General features: G+C 65.8%; 1 protein-coding gene across 2 annotated transcripts; it reads right to left on the bottom strand.

Annotated features, from left to right (window-relative positions):
* Nucleotides 1-245: 245 nt before the first annotated feature.
* ACAP3 (ArfGAP with coiled-coil, ankyrin repeat and PH domains 3) lies at nucleotides 246-15,069 on the bottom strand. 2 transcript variants are annotated; one of them, XM_032361520.1, is made up of 24 exons: nucleotides 14,887-15,069; nucleotides 11,341-11,398; nucleotides 10,610-10,729; nucleotides 10,364-10,417; nucleotides 9,132-9,190; nucleotides 8,170-8,353; nucleotides 7,654-7,698; nucleotides 7,419-7,514; nucleotides 7,262-7,336; nucleotides 6,730-6,741; nucleotides 5,958-6,070; nucleotides 5,819-5,870; nucleotides 5,523-5,623; nucleotides 5,331-5,442; nucleotides 4,873-5,081; nucleotides 4,722-4,791; nucleotides 4,512-4,606; nucleotides 4,228-4,430; nucleotides 3,927-4,031; nucleotides 2,656-2,811; nucleotides 2,330-2,550; nucleotides 2,064-2,173; nucleotides 1,853-1,963; nucleotides 246-1,757 (listed from the first exon to the last, which is right to left on the bottom strand). In XM_032361520.1, exons 1-24 carry the CDS (start codon nucleotides 14,931-14,933, stop codon nucleotides 1,610-1,612), a joined length of 2,556 nt encoding a protein of 851 aa, XP_032217411.1. In that variant the 5' UTR covers nucleotides 14,934-15,069; the 3' UTR covers nucleotides 246-1,609. The 2 variants fall into 2 exon arrangements, with proteins under 2 accessions (XP_032217411.1, XP_032217412.1); XM_032361521.1 differs by having other exon boundaries at nucleotides 2,656-2,754.
* Nucleotides 15,070-15,098: the final 29 nt, after the last annotated feature.

The raw sequence follows: 15,098 nt of genomic DNA, 5'->3' as shown, positions 1-15,098 counted from the left end.
GTGTCTCTTGCTGCTGCTCCCTCCAGGGGGCACAGTCCAGGCCAGAGAAAAGCAGGGCTGGGGGCTGGGGATGTAGGGAGTCAGTTTCCATCGAAGAAGCCCCAGGGCCGCCCGCAGGGCCCCCAGCAGGCGGGGCCTGGGTTCTGGCTTACCGCATCCTTTTGGGGCACTCAGGGCCACCCCTCAGGGGAGGCAAAGGGCCCAGAGACACCCCCTCCCCAGCTGAGAGAGTGGAGTAAGGCAGGTGAGCCAACGACAGCAGTTTATTATTAACTGTGATCTGGAGCAGGGGGCGGGTCCTGCCAGCCCGAGGCCCTGACGCGGGTCCTGGGGGGGAGGTGGGGGCAGAGCGCAAGCAGGGAGAAAGAAGGAAGCTAATTCTGCTCTTTAGGGGTCACAGCCAACAGGCAAGAGAGTTGGGGGGCTGGGTCAGCACCCACCTTGCCGCCCATGGAGCCTCCCTGGACAGCTTTTGCATAGTGACCAGACAACTGGCCTTGGCCAGACCAAGGCCGCAAGTTGGGGAGAGGCCCAGCCACAGCCCCAGGGCTCCAGGAAGGGGACTGCAGAATGAACAAGTTGGTGGGCCCTGGGGAGTGAGCTGAGAGACCCCTGGGGCTCCCCCAGGGCCCAGCTAGAGGGCTGAGGCCAGAGAGGGACAGGGCAGAGCGGCAGGAGCCTCCCCCTGCAGCCGGCAGGGCCAGGTGCAGGTCCAGGTGCGTCAAAGTCATCCTCAAGAGTCCACGGAGAAAAGACGCAAAACAAAGTGAGAAAGAGGTCGTTGTAGAAAACCCGCTCAGTCTGTGATAAAGAATGTCGGATGCGGGGGTGGAAAGTGCCAAAGTCCTTTATGCACCGGCTCGGGGCCAAGGGACAGGTCTCTGGCCACCCAGCACTGGGGCCTGCGTGGCCAGCCACATGGCCTTGGGACGCCTGCGTCCAGCCAGGGTTGAGGCCACAGGCCACAGCCCACCCCCCAGCACCCAAGAAGCCCAGCCTGGACGCCGGTCACTAAGTGAGGTACATGGGTTGATTCCCTGGATGGGCCGCCCCTTCAGCCCTCACAAGGCGCTGGTGGCCAGCCACCAGCCGTAGGGCCTAGCGGAGGGGCTCTGGGGGTGTAGGAGGGACCCAACTAGCAGGTCAGTGTTCTACGGCAGTAAAGGTGGGGGCACGAGGTGACACAGGCCCTGAAGGCAGAGAGGAACATGAAGTGACACAGGTCCTAGGATGGACGGAGGGGCACAAAGTGACACAGGCCCCCAGGGGGGAGGGGCATCTGAGGGGCAGAAGGTGACACCGGGCCTTCAGAGCAGTTTGTGACATGAGCAACCCAGGTGCCCGAGAAAGGGGTCACCTGAAGACACAGGGTCCCCAGGTGCGGTGATGGGCACCAAGTGACGCAGCACCTCCCAAGGGGAAACGTGGGCTTCTTAAGACTCAGTGTTGGGGTGTCTCCCAGCCCGAGGGGCTGGGACAGCTCCGAGGAGGGCAGAGCAGGCAGCCGGGCTCCAGGGCTGCCCAGGCACTGGGGCTCTCAGGAAATGATCCGGCGGCCACCACGGGCGGAGCGGGCGGCAGCGGGCGGTCCCGGGTCGGCCGCCCCGCCCTAGCTCTCCTCCAGGTGGAGGCTGATGAACTCCTGGATGCACCTGCGGTACTGGAGCTCCGTGGGGCTGCTCCCCGCCAGGGGGCCCGGCTGGCCCGGGGGCGCCTCGGCCTCTCGCATCTCCTCGGCCATGCGCGCCAGACGGAGCCTGGGGGAGGTGCCGGATGAGCCGCGCCCCCACCCCCCGCCCCGCCGGGTTCCCCCCCCCCCGCCCCGCCCGCCCCAGGCCCCGCCCGCGCTCACAGCGTGACGATGTCGGCGTTGGCCTCCTGGATGGCGATGCTCAGCGGGTCCTGCTGCTCGTGGTCCAAGGCATGCTGGTCAGCTCCCCGCTTCAAGAACAGGCAGACCTGACTGGAGGGGGGCGGGGACAAGTCGGGGCTGGCCGGGGGCAGGCCAAGGCGACGCCCTGGCCCGGCCCCCAAGGCGGGCAGGAGGGGCGACGGAGACTCACCCCGTGCGTCCCAGGAGTGTGGCGTGGTGCAGGGGCGCCCGGCCCCGGCTGTCTCTTTGGTTCACGTCTGCTCCGTTTTGCAGAAGGAATTCACAGACAATCAAGGAGCCCTGGGGACCCAGGACAGTTCAGACTCAGCTGGGAAATGGCCCTTTGCTGGCTTCCAGGAGGGTACCAGGGGTCCCCGTGTTGGCGCCATACGAAAGAGAGCTCTGAAGATGCCCCTGTGTCCCATGCAGCACCCCACCACCCCGACCCCCGCTCACCCCTAACACAGCCTGCACCAATGGCGTCTTGCCCTCGTCCTCCGCGTCGGCCCAGTTGACCTCTGCCCCGTGCGCCAGCGCCGTGGCCAGTGCGGGGAGGTCTCGAGTGCGCGCAGCACGGTGTGCCAGAAGCCCAGGGTGCAGCTCACGCACGTCTGCCAGGCCCCAGGCCTCAGCCTCTCCGTCCGCCTCACCGCTGGACTCCTCGGACTCTGCACCCTCTAAGGGGAGGGGTTAGGTCATGAGCTGCCCCATGACGGAGCCCGGAGCGGGGTTGTGGGAGGGCGGGGCCGGGCAGCGTCGGAGGCGGGGAGGTGTGCACCCACCCTCCTCCGTGACGCTGTCCACCACGGAGCCTGCGCCGAAAGCCAGCACGTCCGAGCTGCCATCAGAGCTGCCTCCTAGGCCACTGTCGCTGCTCAGACCTGCGGGGTCCAGGGACAGATGGGGGGGCCTTAGAGTCCCTGACTCCTCCCAGAGCCCTGTGGAAAGACTAGAGCTCCCATTCATCCTCCAGGGATGGCCCCAGGGATGCGATCAGCCCCCAGGAGCGGAGGGGAGCCCTGCCTAGGACACGGGTAGGGGGAGAAAACAGCTCCAAGGAGCCAGAGGAGCTCACAGCAGAGCACAGCCCCAGGCGAAGCCCTGCTGTGGGAGACCAGCCCCAGCAGGACTGAGGGGGTGAAACAACCCTGAGCCGTGGGGGCCTTCCACTGAGTCTGTGGCAAGTGCATGTGGCCAGCCCACGGAGCAGCTTCGAGGTCTTCACCGGGAGGCTCCGGGGACACCTCCGGCCCACCCCCTCCCCCACGACATCCAGTGAAATCTCTGATGGTTTCCCCAGGGCGGCCCCAGAAGCAGGAATGGTGAGGCATCGCCCTCTGCTGCCGGAGGCCATCCAGTCACGGCCCCAGCCCAGTCAGTTCTTGGCCTGGGTCCATGCCTTCTGCCCACATTGCCCAGAAAGGCTCTAGGGGTACCCTGGACCACTGGGTACCCATAAATCATTAGCAGGAACCCCTCAGTCGGGAGCTCTGCTTGTAGCATTTGGACCCCAGCTCCAAGAGGAGCTGGCAGAGATGCACAATTGTGTCCCACATTCGGTCTCCAACACAGCTGTCGGCTCCCAGCATACAGGCGCGCGTGCGCACGCACACACACACACATACACGTGCGCACGGGGCCCTCAGTGCACACGGACACATCCACCTGCATGTATGCCTGTATGCACATTCAGCCACAGACTCCCTTTACACCCACACGCACTCACATACATGCTCTCACTCCAGTGTGCAAACCACACACACAACTCGCACATACACTGTTGCAGATCACTGCCTCAACCTCCAGCTCTGGCTGAGTAACCCCAGACCCTCCAGATACTATCTCAGCCTTAGCCCTGCTTGACCCCCAAGTTCTCCCCAGCACCAAGCCAGTCCTTCCTGCAAGGGACACCTGTCCCCCACTCTCCAAGCGAGTGGCTGTGGCTGTCCACATTCACCCACCTTACGGGGAGCCATACCCGGTCCCTGCTCTGCTGCCCCGATGGAGCCAAGGGGATGGGGCCGCAGGGGCCAAGGGCCCTCACAGCACTTACTACGTGGACCGGCTGCAGCAGCCCCTGCATCAAAGTAGGAGAAGAGGGAGTCCAGCTCATCTGGGCAGAAGAGAGAATCCCGCCGAAACTTGCGCTCCACAGCACCTGAGGCAGGGAGATGGGTAAACTGAGGCACAAGGCAAAGTAGGGTGCCCAAGTCCTGCTGGGAGCCTCTGCCTCCCCCCTGCCCTACTCCACCTTGATTCTCCTGGGGCCTGAGGTTTGGCTGCTCTTGCCCGCACCGGAGCCTGCTTCCCAACCCTGCACAGCTGTGCGAGCTGAGGCTACAGCCTGCGGGTACCTGAGGACAGGGCAGCCACGGAGGGCAGGACAGGCTCCAGGCGGACCTTGCGGCGTGCAGCGGGGGCTCGGGGTGAGCTGTGGTGGCGGCGGCACTTCTGCACCCGCCAGGGCCGAGGCGCCTCCCGGGCCGGCGCTGAGGGCACCTTCCGCAGGAACTTCTTTTCTACGTACTTGTCCTTGATCCAGGCCTCCTTGTCCTGCCTGGGCCGGGGGGGGGCGCATGAGGCCGCACGCGTGCGCGGGGGCTCCCTCGGCCCCGTCTCCACGGCCCCCCCGCCTCACCTGGAGCTGCTGGCTGTGGGCTTCCTGCTGCCCGGCCCCTCGCACTGAGCCTCGTAGATCTGGTTCACGGTGCTGTTTCCAAGCTCACACATCAGCTAGAGGAGACGCGGTGCGCAGGCGTCAGCCCCGGCTCACAGGCCAGCCCCCGCCCCCCACCAGCTCGCAGACCGGGCTCTGGGAGCGTGGCAGCCTGGGTGGCCTCATACACACCTTCAGCAGCTCCGGCTCCCATGAGTCCAGAGTCAAGGACCGCACCTTGGAGCAGTGGACACCCAGGCTCCTGGACAGGGAGGAGGCAGGGGTGAGGCAGGGTGTAGCTCCACCCCACCTCCACCTGTGCCCCGCCCCCCAGCAGGCCCACCTGTGGATGCCTGAGCACTCGATGCAGAGCAGCACACCCAGGTTGATGCTGGCCCAGCGGGGGTCAGGCTGGCCGCAGTCCCCACACTGGCCATTGCCAGCGACGTTCTGCACGCGCTGCAGCAGGCTCTCCCCCTTGACGCCGCGCTCCCGAGAGTCCGTAGCGGAGTCGATGCTGCTCGTGGAGGGAGACGCCGTGCGGTCCAGCCTCTGGGGGTGCGTGAGGGGCCGCTCAGCCCTCAGAAGCTCCGGCCTCCCTCCCCAGCCCCAGCCAGAGGTGCCAGCTCAGGGGAGGACAGCGGAAGCCTCAGCCTATGTGCCGTGGGCGTGTGCACACCCACACTCCTGATGCTCACGCCGCCCATACCCGGAGCCCCACTCCTGTCCCACATGTGGGGGCCGGCTCCCTGCCGCACGCCCCCACGCTCACACACGGGGAGGGCGCTCAGGGGCCCCCACCTCACTGTAGCAGCTGTCGGGGCTCTCCCGGTAGGCAGATGCAATGCTGGCTTGCACAGCCCGGACCCAGGCCTGCCGCAGCTTCTCCGAGTCAGCCTGCAGCATGCAGCTCCTGGGGGCAGGGGACCGTCAGGCCCCGCGGGCACGGGCTCCATCCCCTTCCTGCCCCAGGGTGTACCTCCATCTCCTTACTTGGTGGGTGACACGACCTCAAAGCAGAACCGGCGCTCGATGTCCTCGCAAGGCTTCACGGAGCACAGACGCAGGTCATCCACCACCACGGTCAGCGCGTCCTGCGGGCAGCCGCACCATGGCCCTTGTGCCCTGCCCCCGCCGCGCACTTACCGCTTCACTCTACGGACACAGACTGAGACCCAAGCGGTCTCTGTGCCCTGACTGTTGAGGCGCTGTGTCCTCAGCCCACCCCAGCGTCCCAGCGGGGAGGGGCCGGCCGCCACTGACCCAGCCCCAGCAGCCCTGCAGCGCACCTTGACCTTCTTCTGGTAGACCAGCTGGCTGTTCTGGATGGAGAACCAGCGCCTGGGTGGGGGCATGGGCCAGGAGTGGGTCAGGCAGGGCCAGCCCCGAGTCTGCCCCGCAGACCCCCTGAGAGGGCCCCTCCCTCACCGGTTCCATGTCTTGAAGGCATTGCTCGCCCTCTTGAAGAGGTAGCCCTCCATCACCACACCACTGGGCGCATCCACATCAAACTCCACTTTGGGCTCATCATAGGAGAAGTCCTGGGGGCGGTCGGGGCCTCCGGTGAGTATCCACCCCTGCTTGGGAGGACACTGTCGCCTGGCCAGGCTCCCCTGAGCCAGCGCTGAGGTGAGGCGCTGCTGTCCACAGCCTCTTCCTGACCCCAGCAGAGACGGTTGCCCTGAAACCCCACGGGGGGGGGGGCAGACACCTCACCCTACAGCTGGGGGCCCCCAGAGCTCCATCCCCCACCCCCACCCCCAGCCCTGTAGGGACAGCAGCTCTGGGGCCAGGAAGGAAGCTGCCTGCCCCCACCCTTCGTCCTCCGTCCGGGCTGCCAGCTGGGCCTGTTCCAGCCGGCCCCACAGAGCCCCATTCACAGGGCGTGAGGAGACACTGAGTGTTGTCCTGTGTGTCCGGCGGTAGGAGAGGAGCCTCAGCCACCTGCTCCCCTGGCTGAACGGGGGCAGAAAGGGACAGCTGCTGCCCTTCCCGTCGCCCGAGGGGGATGCGGTCCGGCGCAGCCCAAGTCCTGCCCGTGCCAGCCACCGCGGACAGCGCAGAGCTCGCAGGTGCTGGGGACGCCGAGGCCGGGAGGTGTCCTTGGTGCTGAAGCTCCCAGGGGTGGGGGAGGGCAGAGGCCCGCCCTGCCCGGGCCTCCTCTTCCCTCACTCCCCACCCTGGGCAGGAGCCCACTCACCTGCAGCAGCGTCTGAGACGGCCGGGAGCAGGGGGGGTGCGAAGAGAGAGCGAGCAGGGGGGTGCAAAGAGAGAGAGAGCAGGGGGGGTGTGAAGAGGGAGAGAGCAGGGGGGGTGCGAAGAGAGAGCGAGCAGGGGGGTGCAAAGAGAGAGAGAGAGCCCGTGAGTGACTGCCCGCCTCCCACCCTGCCGCCAGGCTCCCAGGGATCTGGAAATAGCCACTCCCAACTGCAGCCCACTTCTACCCTGGGGCTGTCTGGGTAGGCGTCTGCAACTGAGGTCTCCAGGCCACTCCTAGTCTCCCTCTGTCCCCCAGGGCGGACCTCTAAGGGACTGTCCCAGGGCTGTCCCTTCTGCTAGGCTATGTTGAGGCTCCTAAGGATGGAGACCTCTCCCTCTGGGTGCACATTTCAAAGAGAAGCAGTGTCAGCCCCCACAGAGTGGGCGGCCTAGAGAGGGAATAAGGGGGTAGTGGTCCCTTGCCCCCCCCACCCCCCGCTCATGCAGGGTGGTCAGGGGCTGCAGGGCCTCACCCGCTGCTGGATGGCCGCGTGCTTCCGCTCCATGTCCCGCTTTTCCACGGCTGAGTCGATCACCAGCTGGTCTAGCTGTGGGGGAGGGGACCCAGGGAGCGGGGTGAGCACTCTGCCTCCAAGACCCCGGGGGCCCCACCACAGCCTGCAGGCTCACCTCGGCCGCCAGCTTCTTCATGTAGGGGTCCAGCTGGTGCAGCAGGCTATAGCCTTGCTGGAAGAAGCTGTACTGAGCGTGCATGAAGGACAGCATCTGGGGTGGGGGGCACGGGGGGGCAGCCCTCAGTAGCCACGACCAGAGGCCCGCCTGGTGTACTCGCATCCCATACACCTCACAGGCCTGTCCTTACGGCCAAGGCCCCCTTCTCCCCGCCCCCTCACCAATCACTTACAGAATCCAAGATTTCAAACTTCTTCTTGGCCTGGAGGACGTTGATCTGCAAGGGGACGGTGGACAGGTGAAGGGTGTCGGAGCTGACGTAGCTTGTGACCTGTTCCTTACCACGGTGTCCTCTCAGACTGTGTGTGGTCCCCTGAGACCTGCAGCTCATCTCCAGCTCCCCGCCCTTGGGCCAGCCTCACCCTTTCAAGGTCACAGCATCCTTCCCCTAGTTAGGACTTCAGTTCCTCCCATGCGCAAAGACAGAAGTTCTTACACCTGTTCCTAGGCTGCCCAAGCCCCGGTCAGCAAGATCTTCAAGGCCTCCGCCTACGCCTGTGGCCTGCACCCACCCCCACTGCTGTGCCTCTGCCTGGGCACCCCTCATGACCATGTTCCTTCCCAAGAGCTGGCATCTGAGGTTTTCTGGAGCCAGAGGGGCTGCTCTGAACGCCCGCTCTGTCTGCAGAAACACGGGAGGAGCTTCCCACCCACTCCAGGCCTCACTACTCCTTGCCCGGTGGCTGACCTGGAGCACGTAATCCAGGGCCAGGTGACGGAAGCACTTCCGGGTGAGGGTCAAGGCACCTGTGGCCTCCTCTACCTCATGGGGACGGTGCCGTGGGGCCTGGGCATTCCTCACAAGGGACAGTTCCATGTCCTCTCGAACTTTGTCAAACTGCTTCTTGGTCTCCTTGAACTTCCGCACGTCCCTGGGGAACAGCAGGTGTCAGGTCGGGGTCTTGGGAGGGGTGCGTGTTGTGTCTCCACCTTAATGAACTGCCCTCCCTTCCCTAGGGCTCTGTCCCAGCCGCCCCACCCCCAGCCCTGGCTCACCCCCTTTTCTTTTCCTCTCCCCCTCCCCCTCCTCTTCCCCCCTCCTCCCCCCTCCCCCTCCCCTTCCACCTCTTTCCCTTCCTCTTCCTCCCCCTCTTCCTGCCCCCCTACTTTTCTGCCTCCTCCATTGCCTGCTTCTCCCCCTTCCTTCCCCCCCCTCCCCCCAGTCCCCCCTCCCCGCTGCCCTTCCCCACCTCACTCCCAGGATCCATCGGTCTAGGGAGACCCCCTGCCCCACCCTGGACCTCGCACTCACACTCAGATTCAACTCAGCATCACTCAGGGTACCACAAACACCCCAACTGCACACACGCTCAGACGTCCACCCAGCCCCCACCCCTTCCACCGCCACCCTAATTCCGTCTCTAGCCCACCCCAACCCTCACCCTTTGCCCGAGGCCCCCCTGGCTACCCTGTGTGCTCCAGGCACTTTCCTTGCCCGCAGCCTGGTCCCACCTCCAAGCCTCTGTTCCTGCTAAGTCCTCCACCTAGAGTCTTGAGGCCCTGGGCCAAGGCCTCGCCTAGGCAGGCCCCAAGACCCCCCCAAATCAAGCATAGCTGTGTCTGCTTGCTACTCCATCACAGGCCTCACCACCAACCCCTCCCAGGGCCCGTAGAGGCCAGGCCTTCCTCGGGGGTCTGAGGGCCACTCACTCTTTGACAAAATTGTGGAGCTGCTGCCGCACAGACCTCTGGGCCTGGTCGAACAGGATCTGGGGGCCGAGGGAGGGAGGGAGGCAGTGTTAGGGTCTCCTCCTCCACAGCTCCAGGGGCCAAGCCCCTGTCCCTCCAAGTGAGGACGAGGGAAAGCCCCGCCCAGCCCTGCCTGGGCCCCAGCTGGTTGCCCCTATGGAGCCTCCCAGGGTCCAGGGGAGTGGGTGTAGCCCCAGGCCTGGGTTGGTGCCCAAAGGCCACAGCTGTGACCACCTGCCCATCTCCGCTACTGGCTCGCAGCCAGGCTAGAGATCAAAGCTCTCCCGGACGGGTCCCCCTCCCGCGGCACCACCCCATGCCGACTTAGACACGGCAAGCACACATAGGCCGCTGGGTGACACCCACCGCCCCCCGGTCTTGGAGGCCACCTCAAGCATAGCCAGGCCTACAGGAGAAAGGATCAGGTCAGAGCCCAGAGCTCTCAAGGGTCTTGACCTAGGGAACAGGGGAGGGTGATTTTCAGGAGCTGGAAGGCATCCCTAAGCACAGATTTGGCCCAGAATCAGATGCCCCCATCACGGGAGGAGGGCTGGGCCCTAACTAGGAACAGACAGACAGACAGACTGGGGAGAATGAGCTATCCTGAGCTGGTTTATTTCTAAACTTCCCCTGCGGGGGTGGGGCTCCTTGTTTAGTCTGGGGTTCTGGTTCCCAAGCCAGGGTCTGACCACCCACATGGGCCTCAGGCCCTACTCTGTGTGTCCCTGCTAGGGGCCCTGAGGGGCTCGAGGTCACCCAGCCCCAGCCTGGGTCACAGTGAGGTTGGCAGTCATTCAGGGGCCCTGGGGTCAGCCAGGGAGGCACTTCTACAGCCTGGCCAGAACAACTGAGGGGTCCTGGATGAGCCTCTGAGTATCCCCCACCCGAAGATCCCACTGGCCTCAGACCCGGGCTCTGTTGCTCCCTGCTCCCACCCCCAGAATCCAAGTACCTCCCCTTTGTCTGGCCCTAACCTGGGACACCGCAGAGCCCCTCAGGGACACCCCCCACCCCCGGAGACTGGAGGAACGGGAACACGGCTTCCCAGCAGTGGCCAGCTCAGCTCCCCGTGAGCCAGCAGAGAGTCGTTCCAGGCTGGGCGGGGCCTGCGCGGAGCGGGTGGGGGACTGCCTGTGTTGGAAGCCAGAGGGACCTGCCCTTGGCAGGCCCCCCCCACTGCGGCCAGGGCTTACCATGTGGTAGTTGACCATCTCCTGGAGGCTGTCTCCAAACCTCTGCAAGCATTCCTGGGGACGACGGGGGAGAGGAGACCCCAGCTCAGATGAGACAGCGGTGTTCCCAGGGGCGGCTGGCACCCTCCCCCCAGGTCTCGGAGCTACGCGCCCCCGTGGCCCAGTGCAAATGCCCAGGGCTCCCAGTCAAGCAGCTGCTAGCTTGTGCCCACCCATCCAGCAGCCAGAGCTCAGCTGCCCCCTCACCGAGATGACGGCGTCGCCCTGGCACTGCTGGGACAGGTCCCGAACGCCACTCAGGAAGAGCCTGTTGGTGGTGACGTAGGCCTTGCCGGCCTCGATCATGCCGCTGCACAGTTTGACCAGCTATGGGGGATGGAAGGGGCCACGTCCGCGCTGCCTCCAGGGGCAACCCTCACCTCCTCTAAGAAGCCAGGCCACGGAGGTGGGAACCGCCCAGGGGCGGCCAGAATTCTGCTCAGGGCCCGTCCGTGCCTGGGACACAGCTGTGCCTGAGGAGCCAGCCCTCTCTCTGACTCACTGTAGCTGGGAGCACAGTGAGGGGCTCCAGAGCAGAAGCCGGAGCAGGGGAACCCAGGGCGGGAGCTGGGGGCTGGCAGGGTCCGCCAGCAAAGGAGCTCAGGGATGCTGCCCCTCCTTTCTCCCTCTCCTCCCCCAAGCCCGTCCCTGGGGAGCACCCTCAGCACCCCTCGCCCCACAGATGGTGGGGGGGCACACCAAGGCCGACCCCCACTTCATGGGAGACTCACACAGGCAAGCAGCATGGGGACCCTGGGGCAGGTACGGTAGGCCGCAGTGGGAGAAACAGGGACAGCCCCAGGCCCTGTGCACCGCACACAGAGGGGGCACGCCGTGCGCACACACAAACACACACACACACTCTCGCACACACGTGTGTCTGTGCAGGGACGAGTCAGGGCCCGGCGCGGGGCGGAGAGGCACCCCGGGACCTTCACCTTGTCCAGTTTGCCCTCCATCTCCACCACGTCCGTCTCCACCTCGTCAATGGTGGCCCTGTAAGAGGAGCGAGGTGGCTGCAGGCCCGGCCGCCGGCGCAGGGGCCCAGGCTCGGGTCAGGCGGGGGTTCTGCGCCCTGTGCCCCTCGCCTCCTGGGGACAATGTGCGTGCGGTAGGAGGGGTCTGCTTAGCTTCCGGCTACCTGCTCCCGTCAGCCCGCCCGCTGTCCCGTGCTCCCCAGACATGGAGGAAACGGAAGCTGGGAAAGGCAGACGCGCCCCTGGGCAGAGGGTGAGGCTGGACCCAGGCCCAGCTGACTCCAAAGCCGTGCAGTGCCCGCCACCACCCCAGGCAGGAAGGGGCCTGGCCAGTTGTAATGTCCCCATCGGGGTCTGGCTGCTGTGGCCCCAGGGAGAAGTCAGACAAGCCCCCAGGGATACAGGGAGGGATGCCACTCGCTGGCTACTCTCCTAGCCTGGCCACTGCCTTTCTCCGAGGGCACCTCAGCCCCACCGTGGGCCCGCCAGGTGCCCTTGGGCACCCTGGGGCAGACCAGTCCCACAGCCCGTACGTAGCAGCCAGTGGCTCTCGCCAGTTCCAGCAGCAGCAGAACGGGTGTCCCCTGGCTCCTCCAACCTCAGAACACCAACCAGCACAGTCTGCCCAAAGGGAGCAGTGGGGCAAGCTTCAGGGGAGACCCCTCCCACCGCAGCAGCCTGACAATGGGGCTGCCGCAGGGAGGAAAGAGTTAACGAATGACATCACCAGAGAAGCCACAGACGGGGAGAATCCCCGGAAGGCGAGGCAGATGGATCAGGCACGTGACCCCCTCCCCTGTTCTGGGAACAGGAAATAGGGAAAGAGGGCCAGGATCCCAGCACCACCCACCCCACCGCCCCCCCAACCCGATCAGCTGGTGAACTGGGCCCATCTGGCCTCCTGGGAATGAAGGACAACAGGGCACGAGGGCCAGGGGTGACAGTGGGGGCCCAGGAGTGAGAGGCAGGCCTCCAGGGACAGGTCTTGGGTGGGGGCAGGGCAGAGGCAAGGCCATCCAGATACAGGGCCCTCACTGCCCCCGTGGCCCGCAGGGGGGCGCTGCGTTCCAGGGGTTCCCGGGCCTGGGAACCCAGTCAGGGTTCTGGTCAGGGACTGTCCCTCCCGGGAGGCGCACCGTTTTGCCGGCCCACAATTCGGAGCTGTTGGGAGGGAAGCAGGCGGCTCCAGCCAGGGACTGGACGTTCCCACCACTCGCCCCGACAGGACACAGGTTCGCTCCAGCAGGGCGAAGGGAACTCTGAGCTCCAGGGAAGGGACAGACCACCCCCCCAGGAGCAGACGCTGCAGGACCCCGGGCCACCCCAGCCCCCCGCCCAACCCAGCAGCTGCAGAGAGCTGCTGCACTCGGGCAAGGAGGGGGCCCCCCGACGAGGGTGGGGCCGCACCGGATGCTGATGAATGTGTTCACGGGGGCAAGGAGGGTATTCTGCAGAGAGCCAAGAACCCGCACCCCGTCGGGGGAGCCCCAGCCTCCAAGGATCCGAGGCCTCCTCTTCCGCCCTCCCTCCAGGATTTCTTCAGCAGCTTGGATGACAAGGAGGAGGGTGAGGCAGGCTTCCCCACCAAAGCCATGACTCAGCGCCTGAAGCCCCACCCAGGGGAGGGGGTGCCTCCCGGCCTGTCTGGAAGGGTCTGGACTCTCCCCCATGCACCCCAGGGCTGTGGGGCTCTCCCCAGGCCACAGGCATGCGGGCATGGTCCCTCTTCCCAGGGCTGGGGCCACCTGGCCCGACATCACTGAGCACAGCCTGCCCCCCAGCCCCACTGTGGCTCTCTCCAGGCCTGTCCCCAGGAAGTCCCAGGTTACCCTGCAGTGACAGGGTGAGGAGACAGTGGGACCCCAGGAGAACCTCAAACCCCCGTTGAATCTCAGCCCAACCCCGAAACCCACACAGTGAGGCTTCTGTGGCCCAAGAGTCATTCAGATGAATCTCCTCAGCCCCCATCCCGGGCCCAGATGGGCACTTTTCTGGGGTAGCCCCTCCCGTCGAGGGAGCAAGGCAAAACACAGGCAGGCACTGCGCCCCCATGGGCCACAGACAGACCAGGCTAGTATAGGAGAGAAGGCCTGGAGGTGAGTGGGGTGCCAATGTCCCAATCCGACCACTCAGGAAGAAGGACCACGGGGCATCTGAGCAACGGGTCAAGGTGAGACCAGGATGCGTCAGTCAGGACCAAGGCCACAGCTGAGGCCCCAGCTACACGTCCCCCCACCCCCCAGCCTGGATCCTGGAGGACAGTGGGCAGTGAGTGGTGCAAGCCCAGGATTGTGGATGCCGGAGTTGCTCACAACCCCGCCAACCAGTCAGCAACAGCAGATGGGACAATGCAGAGAATCGCCCCCAAACCCTCTGCGCTGGGGCCCCTCCCTGGGCCAACCTCTGGCCCCTCATCCCTAGCGTCCCCGAGCCTTTTCTCCCCTGTGTGATGGTTGTGCAAGGCAAGGGACACAGGGCTAAGGGCACCAATGCTGAGGCTCACCAGTGCACGCACACGCGGGTCTGCCGGCACACCCAAGACTCAGCAGGCACACACACGTATGAGCAAACACACATGTGCTCATGTGCAAGCAAAGGTACCTGGACGCAGTGACACAGGGTACACACAGACATGTGTGCCCACGGGCAAGACACACACAGGTGCAAGCACACGTAGGCCTAGTGCCGGGATACACGGGAACAGACTAACGTGTGCTGTGTGCCAAAGCTCATGTGTGCAGGGTAAACGCATAGCACCAGTAGGCACCCACGAGAGCGTTAGGGAGGGACAGGCACACATGCAGGCAGCAAGCGTATCAGCTGCTGGGGGGCAGCCCACCCACACACTCACGCCAGGGGTCTGCACCTCCAGGGCGGCCAGAGGAGCAGAGCTCCCACACATGCACCTGCCACACTGAAGGGGCTCCGGGTGCCCAGGAGTGAACATGCCTGCACTCCGGGGAAGGACCAAAGAGACCAACCCGGTCCTGGGCACAGGGCAGAACCCCTACCCAAAACGCCCACCCCTCCAGGCCCCTAGGTCACCCCTGCCAAGCAGCTGTCCCCAGGCTGAAAACGTGGCTCCACTTGCCTGACCCCCGTGCACAGACGCTCCTCGCACCCAGACAGACCCGGCCAGAGCAGGACTGCAGGGCCAGGGGGCTCTCAGCCCCGTGCAGGTGGCCGGCACGAAGGTGCAGACACAAAGCTGGGGCGGACACTCCCACGGAGACGTGTCTATGCCGGCGGACACCCCACCCCCACGCGAACAACCTCCGTGCTAGGTGACCAGCACAAGGGGCATCTTTTGTTCAAGGCCTTTGGGCCCCGGGCTGCGGGCTTTGTCCGAGGCGGGGTCCTCCTGCTCCCATCACCGGCTCCCGCGCCCGCCACAAAGGCCGCAACGACACCCCCCCTCTCTGCGCCCACCCACGGCGGCCCCGGGCGCCCCGAGGGGGTGGCGACCCCCGCCGACCACAAAGGGCCGCGCCGCCTCCGGGGGCGCACCTGAAGCGCGGCGAGTCCTTGATGCACTCCTCGAACTCCACCGTCATGGCTGCGGCGGCGCGCGGCGCTCACTGGCACGAGGACCGCGGCGCTCCGAGCAGCATCCCCGGCCGGCCCGCCTGTCCCGCAGCCGGCCCGCCCGCGCCGCGCTCGGCGCCCGCCCGCCCCGGATTGAGGCCGCCGCGCCGCCGCCCCGCCCCGCCTGTCACCGC

This window comes from Mustela erminea, chromosome 10 (assembly GCF_009829155.1).
Source record: "Mustela erminea isolate mMusErm1 chromosome 10, mMusErm1.Pri, whole genome shotgun sequence".
In the NCBI taxonomy this organism is placed as follows: Eukaryota; Metazoa; Chordata; class Mammalia; order Carnivora; family Mustelidae; genus Mustela; species Mustela erminea.
Note: the sequence above shows the minus strand (reverse complement) of the source record. Positions and strands in the feature narration are given on the sequence as shown.

Excerpts from the sequence above, each read along its gene's own strand:
- ACAP3 (XM_032361520.1), bottom strand. The coding sequence starts at position 14,933 with ATGACGGTGGAGTTCGAGGAGTGCATCAAGGACTCGCCGCGCTTCAG. Across the intron at positions 4,792-4,872 it reads GAGTGCTCAGGCATCCACAG|GAGCCTGGGTGTCCACTGCT; the intron begins GTGGGCCTGCTG and ends CTCCCTGTCCAG. Across the intron at positions 1,758-1,852 it reads AACGCCGACATCGTCACGCT|GCTCCGTCTGGCGCGCATGG; the intron begins GTGAGCGCGGGC and ends CACCTCCCCCAG.